Source organism: Aquarana catesbeiana, linkage group LG03 (assembly GCF_042186555.1).
Source record: "Aquarana catesbeiana isolate 2022-GZ linkage group LG03, ASM4218655v1, whole genome shotgun sequence".
In the NCBI taxonomy this organism is placed as follows: domain Eukaryota; kingdom Metazoa; phylum Chordata; class Amphibia; order Anura; family Ranidae; genus Aquarana; species Aquarana catesbeiana.
In genome coordinates this window covers 341,099,833-341,118,147 of record NC_133326.1, presented here as the reverse complement: position 1 = coordinate 341,118,147, position 18,315 = coordinate 341,099,833, and the positions used below count along the sequence as shown (strand labels likewise).

General features: G+C 41.9%; 1 protein-coding gene across 2 annotated transcripts in view; it reads left to right on the top strand.

Annotated features, from left to right (window-relative positions):
- Window positions 1–18,315, top strand: part of PPARGC1B (PPARG coactivator 1 beta) — a 150,692-nt gene that overhangs the window by 91,628 nt on the left and 40,749 nt on the right. For both annotated transcript variants that reach the window (XM_073620563.1, XM_073620562.1), the window contains exons 2-3: window positions 10,426–10,593; window positions 16,199–16,384. In XM_073620563.1, the coding sequence (XP_073476664.1) occupies window positions 10,426–10,593; window positions 16,199–16,384 (354 nt within the window). The remainder of the gene's footprint in view (window positions 1–10,425; window positions 10,594–16,198; window positions 16,385–18,315) is intronic.

Genomic DNA, 18,315 nt, shown 5'->3' with positions numbered 1-18,315 from the left:
TCACATGGCCAATTTCTACGTGTATCTTTTGTAATTACTGGTAATCCATAGACCAGCCATTCTCAACCAGGGTTTTGTAATCACCTAGGGTTTCTTCAAAGGGGTTACGTGAGCTGTAGTGGATTGACCTTCCATTTGATGGTACCGGCATTGTTCCTGGGCCAGTGCCACTCAGCAAAGCTAGCAGCATGCCACCAATTGTCTTAACTGTGTGTAAGCCCTGGTTCACACTGGTGTGAGTTGACATGTCAAATCAACGGCAGTTGCCGGCAATGGCACTGTCCTAGTAGTTTCTGTACTACTTTTTGCAATTTCCATTGACATCTGTGCAGAAACCCGCACAGTTGTCTGTAAAATCGCCGTTGAATCAGATAGCCTGATGAAGGAGCACGCATGCTCCGAATGCGAAGCACCGCCCGCCTTACCCCGTTCCCGGAAGTGAAGACACAGGACAGCACGGAGCTCCACGGAGGATCCACAACCGACGTCCAAACCGCCCCGGAGGCTCTGAGCCCCCACAGCACCACCAGAAAGCTCCCAGGACACAGGATCCATATCCCAGGACTGGCCCGTGAAACCCACATCCCCCGGGAACACGCGGATGAACCTATTCTATATGCTGGCTTTTATCAACTCAAATGTGAGTGTTTTTTATCCATTGTAATAAAAACTTTTATCATACATGCTGCATTTAGAGGGCGCCGTCCTTCTCTCTCTTGTGCTGTTGAATTCGGGACTGACATGCAGGAGTGGAATTGTGCAAGTTCAGCTGAACTCGCATGGCTTCATTCCCGCAGCTCAGCATGAACCTGGGCTTAGGGTAGGATTTTAGCCACCACTCTTCCTACTGACCACCAATGTAAGGGGAAATTTTTCCTATTGATTTTTTCCTGATTTTAAATTGGCAAAAGTTATTCAATACCAGGAAGGTTTAGGTGTTTCTCCGGAGTAAAAAGTTTGATAAAGACCGCCAAAGGCTGACCAATGAACCTTGATATCACAGGTGTAGAATACAATGACAGCCACTGCTGTATCTGGTCAACGCTAGTCTATTTTTGGTTTAGAGCGCCTTAGTTTTTAGTCAGAAAATACAAAGTTTTAGAGACCAGAAAAGTACCACCACGTACTGCCCCTGAATAAGCATATTGAAAAACTTGCTGTCTTATAGGTTTTCCTTGCTGTTCTATACATAGGGCTAAAAACATTTAATTATTAAAAGAACATTTTTCTTTCTACTTATATGTAACTTGATGGCATTATATTTTAGGAAACCTTTCCCACTCTCCTACTTTCCCATTAAGCCCTCTGGTTTTTTTTTAATCTTAAGAAGTAATCAGATTTGCTTGCTTTTAATTTGCATTTTGAATGTGTGCATGTGAACTGTTAGTCACAGTTTCATCGCGACTAGAATTTTTTATATATGTATATTTTTAGAGCTCTATTTTTGGGTTATAATTGAACCGAGTGGGAGAGTTTTGTGAATAGCAATCAGAGCAAACAGTTGCAATGGTTTCCAGTGATTTATATGTACCCCTGCTAAGAGCTTGTGATATGTGTAAAAGAACAATTGCTCTATCCCCCCACACACACACCTTACAGAAAATGCATAGTCTGTTTAATTTATGTTTAGATGAATAAGTAGGGGTCAGCTTGATTATGACAAACCTTATCTATGTGTTATTGTTTTAAAAAGCTTTTTTCGATGTATGATTTGTAATGATATATGTATATTGGGACAGCCATATTTGCCAATATACACTATATTGTTAAAAGTATTGGGATGCCTGCCTTTACACGCACATGAACTTTAATGGCATCCCAGTCTTGGTCCGTAGGGTCCAATATTGAGTTGGCCCACCCAGCTATAACAGCTTCAACTCTTCTGGGAAGGCTGTCCACAAGGTATAGTAGTGTGTCAATGGCTCTAATTCATCCCAAAGGCGTTCTATCGGGTTGAGGCAGGCCAGTCAAGTTCCTCCACTCAAAACTCTCTCATCCATGTCTTTATGGACCTTGCTTTGTGCACTGGTCCAAATCATTTGGTGGTGGGGGGGGTTGTTTTCCGGGGGTTGGGCTTGGCCCCTTGGTTCCAGTGAACGGAACTCTTAAGGTGTCTGAATACCAAGACATTTTGGACAATCTCATGCTCCCAACTTTGCAGGAACAGTTTGGAGATGGCCCCTTCCTGTTCCAGCATGATGCGGACCAGGCTAGGTTCACACTGCTGCGATCTGATTTTGATTCAATTTTCAGTGCAATTATGTAGTGCAACTTGGATGAAACTTGGATGTGGTCAGCGTATTATATGGGGTCAAAATCACACTGGAACTGCACCAAAGTAATACAGGAACCTTTTCCAAAATCATGCCGTGCTGAGTTGCATTGATGTAAACGGTCCCCAGAATCACCATTGTCATGTCGCATTTGAAATGGCACTCGTGTGAACGGAGACTTCAGGTAAATATTGCAATGAATCGAAACATACAGTACTTAGAAAAATAAATACATTCTGCATTCTCTTTAAACATGACCTACATTCAGAAAGTTATGCCTGTACCTTTTGGAATGACACAGTTCCTACTGACAAACTACTGACCTAGCATTTACTGCTGCTGTCATAGCTATCAAACATGCTTGGACTTCATGTGACATTGAGGGAAACCCAAATTGTTTATATTAGGACATTACTGTACTTGTATTCTTCTGCTGGCATCATCAGTTTTCAATATATTGGCATCTGCAGAGAAAGAAGACCTCATTACAGGAAAAAACGTGTCAACAGCAGTATTTTGCACTATACTTTATAGTAAAATCATTATGTACAAAAAGGCTGCTGTGGTAAACCTCTATAGAGTGACGTTCTTCTGACACAGGGGAACACAAGGAAAAAAAATAAATAAATCTAATCTTGCAGAAACAGCTAATGAAATTCCAACTTGTATTTAAAAAGTGCAAGAAAAAAAATTATGCGAAGACCTAGAGCATGAAAGTAATTTCCATTGAAAGCCTTGGATTTTATCATCTGCATTAAGCAGTAGAAAGTGCTATCCTATCACAATGCCTTTGTCTCGGAAAACATGGCAAATATGGAAGATGTACTTTTTAAATGGCTTACTACGCTGCAATCACTGGCAGCACTCGGCTGATTCATGGCTTTTGGTTAAATTCAAGATTTTCATGTTTATAGAGCAATTAATGTGCTGAAGAGGGAAGAGGAGCTTAATTTGTGAGGACTGAATTCTGGTCTACAAGAGATGGTCATTATCTAGTGGTCACACAATGCATAAATCACTTGGTCAGTGGGGTTGATTTACTAAGGTAGTATATTTTTTACTTGGCTCAATGAAGCTGTATTCACATTTAATCATTCAATAGTGCAAAGGGAATTCCTGTTTTCTTATATACCTATGCTCTTTGCTCTTGATTGAATGATCAAAGTGAGTCAGGATTATTGGCGAAGTGAAAAATGTCCTCCTTTAGTAAATAAACCCAACCAAGCCTTTAAGTAGAAGAATGAGCATGATCATTTTTTGAAAAAACAATTGAGTAGCGCAGCCTTTCTCAACCTTTTGGCTTTAGGAAACCTATGCTAAAAACAATTACTGTATTTATTGGCGTATAACACTCACTTTTTCACCATGAAAATCGGGTGCAAATTGCGTGTGCGTGTTATACACCAATACTTCAATTTTAGCTGCCTCAGAGTGGACAGGGAGGGGGGCGGGACAAGCGCCATCAGATTACATACAGTGAGGATCTCCTGTTCACTTGGTGGCCTCTGTAATAGGAAGTCCTGTCTCCTGGGCCACCATTGGACCACTGTTCTGTCTACCATAGGAGATTCTCACTGTATGTAATCTGTTGGCGCTCGTCCCGCCCCCCTCCCTGTCCCCTCTAGGCTGCAGATGGGCATCGATCAGGCTGCACTGATGGCAATGGTGAGGCTGCTGCATTGAAGGCAATGGCGAGGCTGCTGCATTGAAGGCAATGGCGAGGCTGCTGCATTGAAGGCAATGGCGAGGCTGCTGCATTGAAGGCAATGGCGAGGCTGCTGCATTGAAGGCAATGGCGAGGCTGCTGCATTGAAGGCAATGGCGAGGCTGCTGCATTGAAGGCAATGGCGAGGCTGCTGCATTGAAGGCAATGGCGAGGCTGCTGCATTGAAGGCAATGGCGAGGCTGCTGCATTGAAGGCAATGGCGAGGCTGCTGCATTGAAGGCAATGGCGAGGCTGCTGCATTGAAGGCAATGGCGAGGCTGCTGCATTGAAGGCAATGGTGAGGCTGCTGCATTGAAGGCAATGGCGAGGCTGCTGCATTGATGGCAATGGCGAGGCTGCTGCATTGATGGCAATGGCGAGGCTGCTGCATTGATGGCAATGGCGAGGCTGCTGCATTGAAGGCAATGGCGAGGCTGCTGCATTGATGGCAATGGCGAGGCTGCTGCATTGATGGCAATGGCGAGGCTGCTGCATTGAAGGCAATGGCGAGGCTGCTGCATTGAAGGCAATGGCGAGGCTGCTGCATTGAAGGTAATGGCGAGGCTGCTGCATTGAAGGCAATGGCGAGACTGCTGCATTGATGGCAATGGCGAGACTGCTGCATTGATGGCAGTTTGGGGTGCAACGGATCAAAAATTCACGGTTCGGATCGTTCCTCGGATCAGAGTCACGGATCGGATCATTTTTCGGATCAGCATTGTAATATCCACGTCATCTCCCCCCACTGTATAATCCACAATCTCCCCACTGTAATATCCACAATCTCCCCCACTGTAATGGACATCTCCCCCACTGTTGTAACTGGGTCACCTAGTAGATGACTACCATGACGCATAGGATTTTATAACCTTTTTTTGTTTCTGTACAGAATTTAAAGGATGTACGTTAAAGTAATCCTGACAAATTATATTAAAGAAAACTCTCTATTCAGTTCTAGACACTTTTGGTGCCATTGCTTGACTGGCGATTCAGAACCAACTGTTTTATTCTGGGTGGGCAGGTGACATGTCACGTGTACCGGAGTCTTTACACAGGGCAGTGTGATCTGATCATTGTACAGATAAGGATAATATAAAAAAAACTTTCAATAAACTATCAGATCAGCATCCTACATTTTTATTTTTTCTTGTAAACACATGCAAAGTAATGTTCAAATGGACACCTGAAGAAATGTATTACCAATCACATGGTCTCCTGATCATGCATTTCTCTTCCTTTCCAACCAAAAAGACCAGCATCATCTCTGTTCGGATATGATCTATTTTTTTCACTGAAATGCTGGCCCATGATTTTGTTTTAAACTGTATGTTTGCAAGTTGTCTCACACCGCACAAATCCTTGCTACAGCCTCTCCCTCACAATGTACAGCTAAATGACGACCCGATTCTCGGATCCTCATTCTTTTCTTTAGCAGTCTTGAAAAGATGATGACTCACGCCGCCGCCGGGTGTACCAAGATGGCCGCCGCTCCGGAGCTAGGTCGAAGTCGCGGCCTTTCCTATGGAGCGCTCCGCGGATCGGGTGGTGTGCCGATCCGTTCAGGTTGACCTGGTCGGTGGCAATGGCGAGGCTGCTGCATTGATGGCAATGGCAAGGCTGCTGCATTGATGGCACTTGTGAGGCTGCAGATGGGCATTGATCAGGCTGCATTGATGGCAATGGTGAGCCTGCAGATGGGCACTGACCCTTATTTTGCTTCAAAGTTCCTTATTTAAAATTTAAGTTTTTTTCCAGAAACTTCCCTCTTAAAATGAATGTGCGTGTTATACGCCGATAAATACGGTATATTTTCAGCTCACTGTACATTAGTGTGATGGTCAGTGGGAATAATGCTCCTTAATTTGTGGTCATTGGGAAGATTCCCCCCCTACATATAGCTACAGATCATTGGTGTCGGTGGCTACTCAACTAAGAGGAAAAAATAGCTTATTGCTCAAGGGACCTCTAGCAACCTCTGGAGGAACCCAGGTTCCACGTTACCCGGGTTTAAAAGTAGCATACTGAAAAATTCCAAACTTTCCTTTAATTGCATACATAATTGCATTATTCAGTGAAAAAGATGGTTAAAGAGGCATGTACTGACCCTTGTTGGAATTCCATGTGGATTCGCCGCAATTTACTGTGTAGTTGCATAGTGGAGCAGTGGTGGTGCAGAAGTACTCAACTTGTTATAAAGATTTCTTTGGTTGCCCACAATCCCTTTTTCCGCTTTGAATGATTGTGGTTTTCAAGTGACCAAAGAACCCCGTAGAACTGCTCTTTCTAAGAATTGCCATGCTTTCCTGAATTGAAGCTCCAAATGACCGCTTTCCATTTGACCTGGACCTCAAATATAAGACACAAAAAAAGAAATGCGTCCTGCTCAATAGCTTTAATAGCTGATCATGGGACCATAATAACGATTTATGCCTTTTCTAAAAGTTTATGCAGTCAATAGGTGGCCCTTGCCACGTGGTGAATAATTGGGACACAACATGTATATCTTCCCGTAGTACCAATTTATGTTTTCCAGGTGTTTCTGATTTGATACTTGGTGTGCTGAGTAATATGCCATGGTTTTGCATTCTTGTTCCTTAACCAACTTATGGATCTGTAACATTATTACTAAAAAAAAAAAAAAAAACACTTGTTTGGGTTTCAGAAAATCTGGTACTCTTAGCTTTTAATACACATCTATCAGGTCTTTTGGTAAATTATTTTGTCCATTGTGGATTATTTTAGTAGCTACTAGTCCTCATTTACTTAAATATGCATTTTTAAATTAGCAACCAGCAGAATGATACTTGGAATGTACACGTGTGAATCCGATTTATGTATTTGTATGTATTTGACGTTTTCCCACCAGTGTAGTTGTAATGTAAATCAAGCGATTTTTTTTTTTTTTTTTTTTTTTTTATTATTTTCTGTATCGCTTTACTGGCTTATAAACTCCTGCAAACCTGTATCAGTTACCTCCCGCTTTACGTAATGCAAACAGACAGTGAGAGTGTAGAGGAAAGAGCCACTGTAGGTACCAGCTGCTTTCTGTAATTAGAGAGATATATTTAGCTTGTGTTCCCAGAGCATCAAGCTAAGTCCTACGCACATCACAAGGAGGGAGGGAAGAGGGATGTAATGCACAAGACAGAGCCATGCACCTCCTCTTTGTGCTGTTTGAATAGTACAACCTACTTTAACACCTTTCTTGCCAGTCCCATCAGACTTTTAGCAGTGACATGGTTCCACAGAAAACCATATCGATGTTTACTGCTTGCGTTTGTAAAGTATGTTGTCTGTTTCAAAGGAAATAATTTGATCACCAAAGATTCAGCTATGCTATCATATTCGATAAAGAAAAGACCTTAGTATTCATTACCGAAATTTATATAGCGCCAAAAATGTACTCTCACTTTACATACTGTACAGTCACATCCATCCCTGCCCACAAGGAGCTTACATTCTAAAGTCCCTATGTCAACACCGTACACATACTGGGGCCGATCTACTCACCAGTATCTCTTTGGAGTGTGGGAGTAGACCGCAGTAACCAGAGGGAACCTACACAACCATAGAGAGAACATGCAAACACCATGCAGGTAGTGTCCTAAGTGGAAATCAATCAGAAGATCCTCAATGCTACAAGCAACAGTGCTTACCACTAAGCTGCCCTACTCTTCCTTTTACAAGATTACGTACAATAAAGCAGTCCTTCCTGGAAAGCATCAAGGGCTGAGGAACAACTATGTTTGTTATTGAGAAACCAGCTTGTAAATGACATGATTACGTCAGAAAATGCTTGTTACATATATGGGGTAAACCTAGCTGGTGGAAAGATGTTGCATTTGGGTGTCTTTTTATTCCTCCTTGGTGTCTTTAAGCAACTATAGATGTAATGTGATTTCTGTCAACAAATCCACTAAAGGTTAATAGAAGATTAGCCCGTGTAAGGGAGAGGTATGCTGCTTTGCTTTGTCATTATGCCTAAGGCTTGCGGTTGTGTATGAAAAGCGCTTGCAAGGAAAAGTATTCATGTTGCCTACAACAACTAGAATTTGCTTGGCCATCAGTAGGAATATAGAGGTTGATTTACTAAAGGCAAGTAATAAGTGCACTTTGCAACGTGCAGTTGCACTCTACACGTGCAATTGCTCCAGAACTTGGTAAAGGAGGTAAAGCTTCACTTTGCAAAGGACACCCAATCACATGCAAGGAAATGAAAAAAAACAGCATTTTTGCTTGCACATGATTGGATGATGGAAGTCAGCAAAGCTTCTACTCATTTCTAAGCTCTGGAGCAACTGCTCTTGCAGAGCGCAACTGCACTTTACACAGTGCACAGTCTATATGTCTTTAGTAAATCAACCCCATTGTTTCTTTTCCAGCTCCGCTGTGTGTAGACTTTTAGGCATATTGTGGTAAAGCTGCACATTTTATGCTATGATAAAGCCAAACTGTGTTTTCTTTTAATCACCTCCATAACCTCCCTATGAAAGTTCAATCACAAGTGGATGCTGCTCTTGTATGAATGCATCTTTCAGTTTGATGGCCTACAGATATCTCCTTAGTAGACATGAACTTGGACTAGTTTGGATATACTTCTGAACCCACATGGCTGAACCCATCAGGAAGCTTTCACTTGTAATTGACCAATCTTTTGCAGACGCCCTGCAGCCTTAGGGTGCTTTCACATTGATGCAGTGTGGTTTACCCACAATTTTTAGCTGCACTGTGCCATAGACTTCTATTAGGTCCCGTGGTTTTGGAGTGTTTTCTGAAAGTGCACCTAAAGTCCTGCATGCAAGGTGGGGGCACAATGTGCTGCACCTACGGTGAGGGAAAACCAGACTGCACCAGTGGGAAAGCGTCCTTACATGCCCCTTGTATATGTGCAGCTCTAGGGCAGGGAATGCCTCGGCTGCAAAGATTGTCCAATTAGAGGTGACAGCTTCCTGGTGGGCTCAGCCACGTGGGTTCGGAAGTGTATCTGAACACGCCCATTATATGTGCGCTGCCATTTTAAAGTCCTGTGTCAATGTGTTCCCAGAGTATCAAGCAATTTTTGTTTGCTGCAGAGCGGTTTCCCGCTCATTACAAAGCAGATGCATGCTTTGAACGTGTTAAATCTACAAAAGTGATAAAAGAATTTGATGATGCCATTTTTGATAGGAATAGAGAGCTTAGCTCCATTTCTAAGACAAAATCAAAGCTTAGCTGAAAATGTACAGTTGGCATACTACATACCTATGATTTTTCATGTTTAATTTGCCATATGATAGTGATTTTGAAATTCATTTATTTGATCTGTGGTTCTGAAAGGCCACGTATTAATAAACATGTAAAGCTTTATGCTTTCCTATCGACTGAACAAGTCCTGTACTTATTCCCTATCCAAAGAAATCTTTAATCAAGGTAATGACAGAGCTGTTTAACAGTGTGTTTGGATTTGTTCATCTGAATATTGAATGTAATGGATTTAATAGTATATCTTCCAAGTGGTCTAAAGTGCAGGGACAAACTTAATTTAAATTGATCATGAAATATAGCCTTTTTTTCCTGTAGCCCTGCTGAAATTAAATTTGTTTTCTTATCTTGGCATAAATTGATTTAAAATGGGGATTTTTAGCTTGAGATGAGAAAATGAATGACAACTCTTGGATCATATTGCAAGGTGTAAATTGTTGTACATTAACCTGCAGAAAAGATAAGCTCTGCATCCAGGCACTACACTTTATTTCAAATATCGCAAAGTGTTGGACTCTATATGGTCCAAGAAGTGATCAGTGATTACCCATTCCAACCTACATGAAAATTCAACTTAAGAACAAACCTACAGAGCCTATCTTGTTCGTAAGCCTGGGACTGCCTGTATATAAAATTAGTTTATAATATTTTGGAGGACAGAAGTCTAACCATTCAAATACAGAACCTTTTTATATATATTTTACAATCAAATCTCTACATTAGATTTCACCAGTAGATGGTTCTTCAAGTCAAATGGTCTGTCCCGAGAAAAAGGGAGCCCTTATTTTTCTATATAGAGGGGAGTGGGGTAAAACGTAATTTCAGTATTCATGGAGACCTTCTATTAATGTCCAAACAAGCATATGCCAGTGTGCAAGCTATTATGTTATCATGACTACATGCTTTGTACAAATTGTACAAAACTGAGCAAAAATAGATCATCCGTATGTACAGTTTTTTTTCCAAATCCCTAAATTTATGTGTTATATAACAGACATATGGTCCTTTATCTGCACCTTAAAACAAAACTCAGATGTGTCATTTTTGTGAAAGTACAGGCTTGCCCATCAGAACATGTATTTTTAAATGGTTGATATTTGAGGCCTAGCGGGCAGATTATTTGTCCTGCCAAAAGCAGGGTTTTCCTGATATCATGTAGGGAGCACACTTCTGTGACTTATCTTGTGCACTTTACTTCTCTTTCAGGAGCCTGGTGAGGAGCCTCTGTCATTGGACTTCCCTGAAATCGATCTCTCCCAGTTGGACGCTAGTGATTTTGACACTAACAGCTGCTTTAATGAGTTGCAATGGTGTAACGATCAGTCAGAAAACGAGTCCAATCAGTACAGCACTGATGACTCCGAGCTTTTTCAGGTGACTACAATCTTACTGCTTTTATTCCACATACTTTACATATGCTGCATGGTGACGTGTTTTATGTCTGGTGAGATCACTGAAGATTCATCTCTGCAAATTTTGAGGTTCACTGATGAAATTCAATGCAAAAGTTGTGAAGCTGTTGGAACCAGTCTGGTTCTCGCTGTATTTGCCCAGTTGCAAAGTAGTAAATGACCTGATTGACTATGTTGGACAACATCCCTGGATTGCTTTTGCTTCATTTTATATGTGTACCAAAGGAAACCAATAATCTAGATGTGTCAATATCTCCACATTGCAGTCAAAAGATAAAGAATAAAAATACATTTTGAGTACAAGCTTAGATAACTATATTCCTCATGTACAACCTGTTTTTTTGCTGAAGTCTTGAATAAACTACTGATAGCATTTGGTCATCCTTCTAGCAGAACTTCAGTTCAACAGTTATTCCGAATTATGAAGGTTTCCAGTCTCCTACCTATGGGACCTGCAATCTTGGAGTGTTCCATTTTCATCTTCGTTTTTGCTCCCGTTAGAGCTAAATATAGCTCAGATTTGTCAATTCAGAGGAAGGCACATTTATTTGTTTACTTTTCAATAGATTTTTCCTTTTGTATCGTTATTATGCTTGATGTCTATAAAAGTTTTTTTTTTTTCTACCTAGAGACAGTGGAGCTCATTTGTCAGCTGAGTTAAAGGTTCTCCGGGGATCTGCTGAACAGAGTACAGGATGTTTGGGAGTTTGTGTTTAGACACTTCAATTGCTTCAGACTGAAGCATCGTCTTTGAGAGGACTAAAGGGATTTGGAAGCTAGGTTACCAGCAGGTTATAGCAAACCTGCGTTCCAGCACCTGATAAGAAGCTCAGTTGTTGGAATGATAGGAAGAATGCTTTTCCCTTTCATGGAATAATCAATCTGTTCCATCCCAAAGATCTACTAAACCCAAAGTCAACCCTAGTCCACTCATTCATTAGGGCACTGGGAGACATAAATGTGAAGGGCATGGAAGTAAAAATAAAATCAAAGTGCCCATCTGTTTACAGTGGTTATAAGTGACAGTTTGTCTTGATTTAATACCATTTTGGCCCAATGTTATCTGCAGCTCAAAGCATATAAATCATTTGGTGCATTTTAGACTATTGTTTTTACTCCAGGCAAAACGCTAAATACACAGATGACATACAGAGAGCTGTTTTACCTTCCATTGGATTTGTGTGTTTGCCCAGCCAGGTGCCAGTTGTGAGATTTATACATCTTTGCCACACCACACAGACCTGCCTGTTAGGGTAGGAGACCTGATTTTTTTCTATTCCATACACTTTCAGGCTTGCTCTTCACCCCCAGTCTGTGACTGGACAGTGAAAGGAGAAGCAGCGATTTGATGGGCTCTTCTCTCTGTCACTCAGTTCTCTCTTCTTCTTCAGCATGCTCTTTCTAGTGCAGCACAAATGATTGGTTCGTTTTGCTGCTTTGCCCATTCCCAGTCTAAAACCTTCTTTAGCTGGACTGTTAAAGGGCTAGCGCCAAGTCAGATCCAGGTGGGTGTTTTCAGTGATTGCATAAAAAAAAAAAAAAAAAAAAAAAAATTTTAAATGTGTGTATAGCCAACATTTTGTAATGGTGTATCCAGTATGGAAGTGCTAAAAGCCAGGTTATTTTTTTCTGGGTTCCATTAAGAGAAATCACTTTCGCTTGCTGTCCCAAAGAATGCAACAGAAAGTTAGAGGAATCTAAATGCAACTTCACTCTGTCAACATGAACTATTTGTGATCATTCTGCTGCTAGCATTAGTAAATATAGATAGCAAAGTTTATCATATTGACTTGTTTGAGGCTGGGTTCACACTGAAGCACCAAGCCCGGTGCATCCCCGTTCACTGTTTCAGGTCCGATTTCCGAATATTTGGCTGAATTCAGACCTGAAACGGACCAGAAGATGCACAGGACCCCTGTGCAATTCGCACCACAGCCACTCCGGAGATGTGTGAACCATAGAGAGCCGATCACAATCTCCTGACATGCGAATTGGATGCAGGGAAACTCACATCCAATTCGTAGTAGTGTGAACCCAGCCTTAAACTTTTTATGTTTTACATTTCTTCAGTTACTTCCTGGTTTCCATGCCTAGGCAAATGTCATACATTCCAGGAGTCTTCAGGCATAGAGGAGGGGCTTTCTCAGCTAAGCACACCTTCCTGCCTGCATGCTTAAGCTAAGGGCAGATGGATTCCATGAAGTAAATGCTGCATGAATCATCTGCATTTACTTAAGATGGTCACTGCCAGAACTGCTGGGGGGGAGCGAGGGGGTTCAGAGTGATTTCTCAGCAAAATCATGGAGATATGGATGGCTGTGTGAGTTTGCTTTTAATATGAAGAATAAATTAAATATTGAGTTGTGGCCCTGAGATTCAGTGTGGTTCCACTTTAACTGAGTGGAATTCCCTCTTAAACGGTGGTCCCTAGAGTAGGTGTCCCTATTGGATGATTTCCCCTTACCTTCTGTGCTAAAGACACTTTCTTTCTAGGTGACAATGGTCACCAGTACAAGTGAATCTCCCCAATGGGGACATGACAGATGGTCCATCCCTTCCATGTTCTACCAAAAAGTAAAAAAAACTAAAATGGTTGTGACCAGAGGTTTTTTTTTTTTTTTCTCTAACATTAACACAAAGATACTTTATCCCCTTCCGATCCACGTTATAGCCGAATGACGGCTATAGCGCAGACCCACTTTGCCGGGAGGCCGTCAATAGACGGCCTCCCCTTTGCACGCCCCCTGCAAACGGTTTTGTTTTTTTAAATTTCGGTCTATTTTAAACAAATTTTAATAAAAAATAAAAAACCCAGAGGTGATCAAATACCACCAAAAGAAAGCTCTATTTGTGGGAAAAAAATGATAAAAATTTCATTTGGGTACAGTGTTGTATGACTGCGCAATTGTCGTTCAAAGAGTGACAGCGCTAAAAGCTGAAAATTGGTCTGGGCAGGGCAAAAAACAATCGTTAGCGCTGTTGCTGGATTGAGATAGATATGGAATAAATGTCCACTGGAGATTATGCATGTAACAGAAAATTACAGTGTGATAAGACTGAAAAGCAAGTGGGCAAAAAACCTTGTATATACTAGTTAACAGTCCGTACTCCAGGGCAAGCCTTCAGGGAAGCATGAAGAATGGCTTCAAGTACATGTAAAAGAACAAACAGAAAAAAACGCCTCCCGGATCAGGATCAGTTAAATTTATTGAATATACAGATAAATATGTCCACTTACATGTGGTAAAGGCAAGTAGAGCACGGATAGTCCTCAGATAGTGGCATCCACCCAGCGTTGTAAGCCTGTGTGAAAAATCCGTCCATAGGAGAGAATGGGGTCCCGTCCAGCAGGATATCCTGATTCTATGGGGTTGAAACCGAGGCTTGGCTCTGGTTAGCTGTGGGAAGCAGGCATCTGGCGCGGTGACGTCACTAGCGGTGCAATGATATTTCGGCGCATGCGCACTGTGTTAAACAGGTGCGCACCTTCCTTCTGAATCAGGATATCCTGCTGGACGGGACCCCATTCACTCTTATGGACGGATTTTTCACACAGGCTTACAACGCTGGGCAGGCGCCACTATCGGAGGACTATCTGTGCTCTACTTGCCTTTATCACATGTTAGTGAACATATTTATCTGTATATTCAATAAATTTAACTGATCCTGATCCGGAGGTGCTTTTTTCTGTTTGTTCTTTTACACGGTATTAAGAACTAGGGTATGTAAATTTTTTAACAGGGTCATTTTGGTAGTTTCTGTTGTCATTATGATTTAAAGAGTAAACACAGTTGATTGATAATAAATGGCTTCAGCCAATCACTAACCATGAGTGAAAAAAAGTTTGTTATTCATATTCTCTGAAAAATGGCCAAGAAATCATAAATTCTGCCAGGGTATGTAAACTTATGAGCACAACTGTGTGTGTATATATTGTTTAGCTCAAGTGTAGCCCCTGCTAGCGAGAACAGTCCACACAAATGATTCCTTTTCAGGGCTTGTTGGCCCACTTATTAAAGGAAATCAAAGTTCCAGAAATGAAAAACAAAAGTGGTTTCCCTCGCAGGGGTTTTTCACCATCCGCATTAAATGACAGCACATTCAGCCTCCTGGCTCACACATGCAAAATTGTAAACAAAAGTACAGAGCCGCCTGGCTCTCTTCAGCAGCAGCAGCAGCACCACTGCTCAGGCTCCCACATGGAGCTCTCTTGACCCCTGTCAGGCTCGGGTCTCCTCTGGCTACTCCAGTGCACACCTGCTCTCTCTGGGTTCTCCAGTGCACACCTGCTCTCTCTGGGTTCTCCAGTGCACACCTGCTCTCTCTGGGTTCTCCAGTGCACACCTGCTCTCTCTGGGTTCTCCAGTGCACACCTGCTCTCTCTGGGTTCTCCAGTGCACACCTGCTCTCTCTGGGTTCTCCAGTGCACACCTGCTCTCTCTGGGTTCTCCAGTGCACACCTGCTCTCTCTGGGTTCTCCAGTGCACACCTGCTCTCTCTGGGTTCTCCAGTGCACACCTGCACTCTCTGGGTTCTCCAGTGCACACCTGCACTCTCTGGGTTCTCCAGTGCACACCTGCTCTCTCTGGGTTCTCCTGTGCACACCTGCTCTCTCTGGGTTCTCCAGTGCACACCTGCACTCTCTGGGTTCTCCAGTGCACACCTGCTCTCTCTGGGTTCTCCAGTGCACACCTGCTCTCTCTGGGTTCTCCAGTGCACACCTGCTCTCTCTGGGTTCTCCAGTGCACACCTGCACTCTCTGGGTTCTCCAGTGCACACCTGCTCTCTCTGGGTTCTCCAGTGCACACCTGCTCTCTCTGGGTTCTCCAGTGCACACCTGCTCTCTCTGGGTTCTCCAGTGCACACCTGCACTCTCTGGGTTCTCCAGTGCACACCTGCTCTCTCTGGGTTCTCCCTCGCAAGCCTGGACTCCTCAGGAGGGTGAGCCCAGAACCATGGTCCTGACTCTGTTCAGGTGTGTGTGGGCCTGATAATAATGAGTGTGTCGGTGAGTCTCAAAATCCGGACCCAGGACTGGGGACTTTATCCCACCCGGATCTCTAAGAAATCCCTGGGCTCCAGGTCCCAAAGTGGACTTTACTAAATAATGAGGAAACTAAAAAGCCAGTTTCCTCCCAAACAAGCAAATACACTGGAACCCCTCAACCTGCCTGGTTGAGAATCCTGGACCCATACACTGGTGGGGTACCACTATATATATATATATATATATATATATATATATATATATATATATATATAATTTACATAATTTAGAGAATAAAATATTTTGGTTGCTGAAATGTCTTTACAAGCTCAATTTTTACCTACTCTTATCTAAAATAAAAAAAAAGTTTTAGTTTACATATTAAGACCTTAAGACAGCATTATTTTACAGACCAAACACCTTGGATTGTATTTCATTTATCTTTTTCAAAGTGTTCCTCCGAGAGCCATAGATTAATTAACAGACAATAATGTTTTACAAGAATAATTGATTGTTTTAAGTCCTTAGCCATTAATTATATATTCAGTGTTTTGACTAATCACCCTTTTTCTCTTTTCAGATCATATATGGTGACAATGAGGCCTTGCTGGAAGCCCTCACCCAGACATTGGATGATGAGATCAGCTTGTCAGCCTTCATATCCTCTGAAGATGGGGACTTCTGTCCCACACCCGCCCTCTCGCCAAAACCCTGCCTCCCATCTGAGTCCTTTAAGAGTCTAGAAACTGAAGATGAGCTGTCTATAGTAAGAACCACTTCCTACTGTTTAAAGTGGAAATGGATGAGGCCCTGAATAGCCGCCTGCATGGGTATGATAGGCAAAAAAGGTCTGAATTTTTTCATTTAAGGCTTTAAAAAATATACAAAACTCATCCATATGTTGTATGTGTAATATGTATTTATTAGATTCAAATAAACGTTTTCTTCCCTATTCTAAAGGACCCAGCATAGGAATATACTAGTATTCCAGTTGATGTGCTGCAGTTTCCCATAGGGCAAGCTGCATTTTGCCATTTTAATGATTTTGTACTGGAGGATGGGAGGGTGCTGTTGCTTTTCGTAGTACTACATTTTGTAGTTCAGAAGGGTAGTATAATCGTGGTCGGCTTTTAATAAATACTTCAGTGCCCTGCCTGTCAGAAAGGCTAAAACAATTTTGTCACATCTTCAATCCATAATATGTTTTTAAAGAAACAGACACTCATGTCTGAGCTATAACTAATAATTTTATTTTTTTAGCAAAGTTAGGGCTTGTATAGACGAAATGCAGCAAAAGGCTATGTTTGACCTGCATCTCAATAGGATTTGTTGCTTCCAGACAACATGCAAAGCAGGACGACCTCAGAACTGCCATCCACTCTATACCATTGAACTAAATGAGTCTTAGACGTGCATTTTAAAAGCAGGAACACCACGTTCATCTGCATGAACCCTTAAGATTGCATCCAAACCCTAATGTAAAATACACTGCCCATATCCTAATTACAGTATATTTGTATTTAATTCAAATTTTCATGAGTGCCAGTCACATGAGCGGTTTTGAACTTAAATTGGTCAATTGAGAATTAAAATATTTTAATTGGCTGGCAATCATAATCCATTATTACCTGCATCAAGGCAGACCTCTGATCACCCTCTTTTTTTTTTTTTTTTTTTTTTTTTTTTTTTGTGGTTAACATCCAAGTGGTCTGAATGTTGAAAGGAGTTTTTGCCTGCCTGGGGAAAGCATTGGTTCATTTTAATGTGTGAAATCTTGTGGTCTGCTTTGTCTTCCACCTTGCCCCAGCCATAGAAGTATCACTTACGCTTACACTCACCAGCCACTTTATTAGGTACACCTGTTCAATTGCTTGGTAACAGAAATTGCTAATCAGACAATCACATGTCAGCAACTCAATGCATTTAGCCATCTAGACATGGTGAAGATGACTTACTGAACTTCAAACCGAGCATGAGAATGGGGAAGAAAGGGGATTTAAGTGACTTTGAAAGTGGCATGGTTGTTGGTGCCAGACGGGCTGGTCTCAGTATTTCAAAATCTGCTGATCTACTGGGATTTTCACATACAACCATCTCTAGGGTTTACAGAGAATGGTCTGCAAAAGAGAAAATATCCAGTGAAGTTGTGTGGACGGAAATGCCTTGTTGAGGTCAGAATGGGCAGACTGGTTTGAGATGATAGAAAGGCAACAGTAACTTAAATAACCACTCATTACAAATAAGGTATGCAGAATATCATCTCTGAATGCACAACATATTGGACCTTGAAGCAGATAGGCTACAGCAGTAGTAGGCCTCTCCTATCAACTAAGAACAGGAAACTGAGGCTAGAATTTGCATAGGCTCACCAAAATTGGACAAATGTTGCCTGGTCTGATGAGTCTCGATTTCAGCTGCAACATTCAGATGGTAGGGTCAGAATTTGGCATAAATAATTTAAAATTATGGAACCACCCTGCCTTGTATCAATGGTTCAGGCTGGTGGTGGTGGTGTAATGGTGTGTGGGAAATTTTCTTGGCACACTTTGGGTCCCTTAGTACCAGTTGAGCATCATTTAAAAGCCACGGCCTACCTGAGTATTGCTGCTGACCATGTCCATCCCTTTATGACTACAGTGTACCCATCTTCTGATGGCTACTTCCAGCGGGATAATGCACCATGTCACAAAGCTCAAA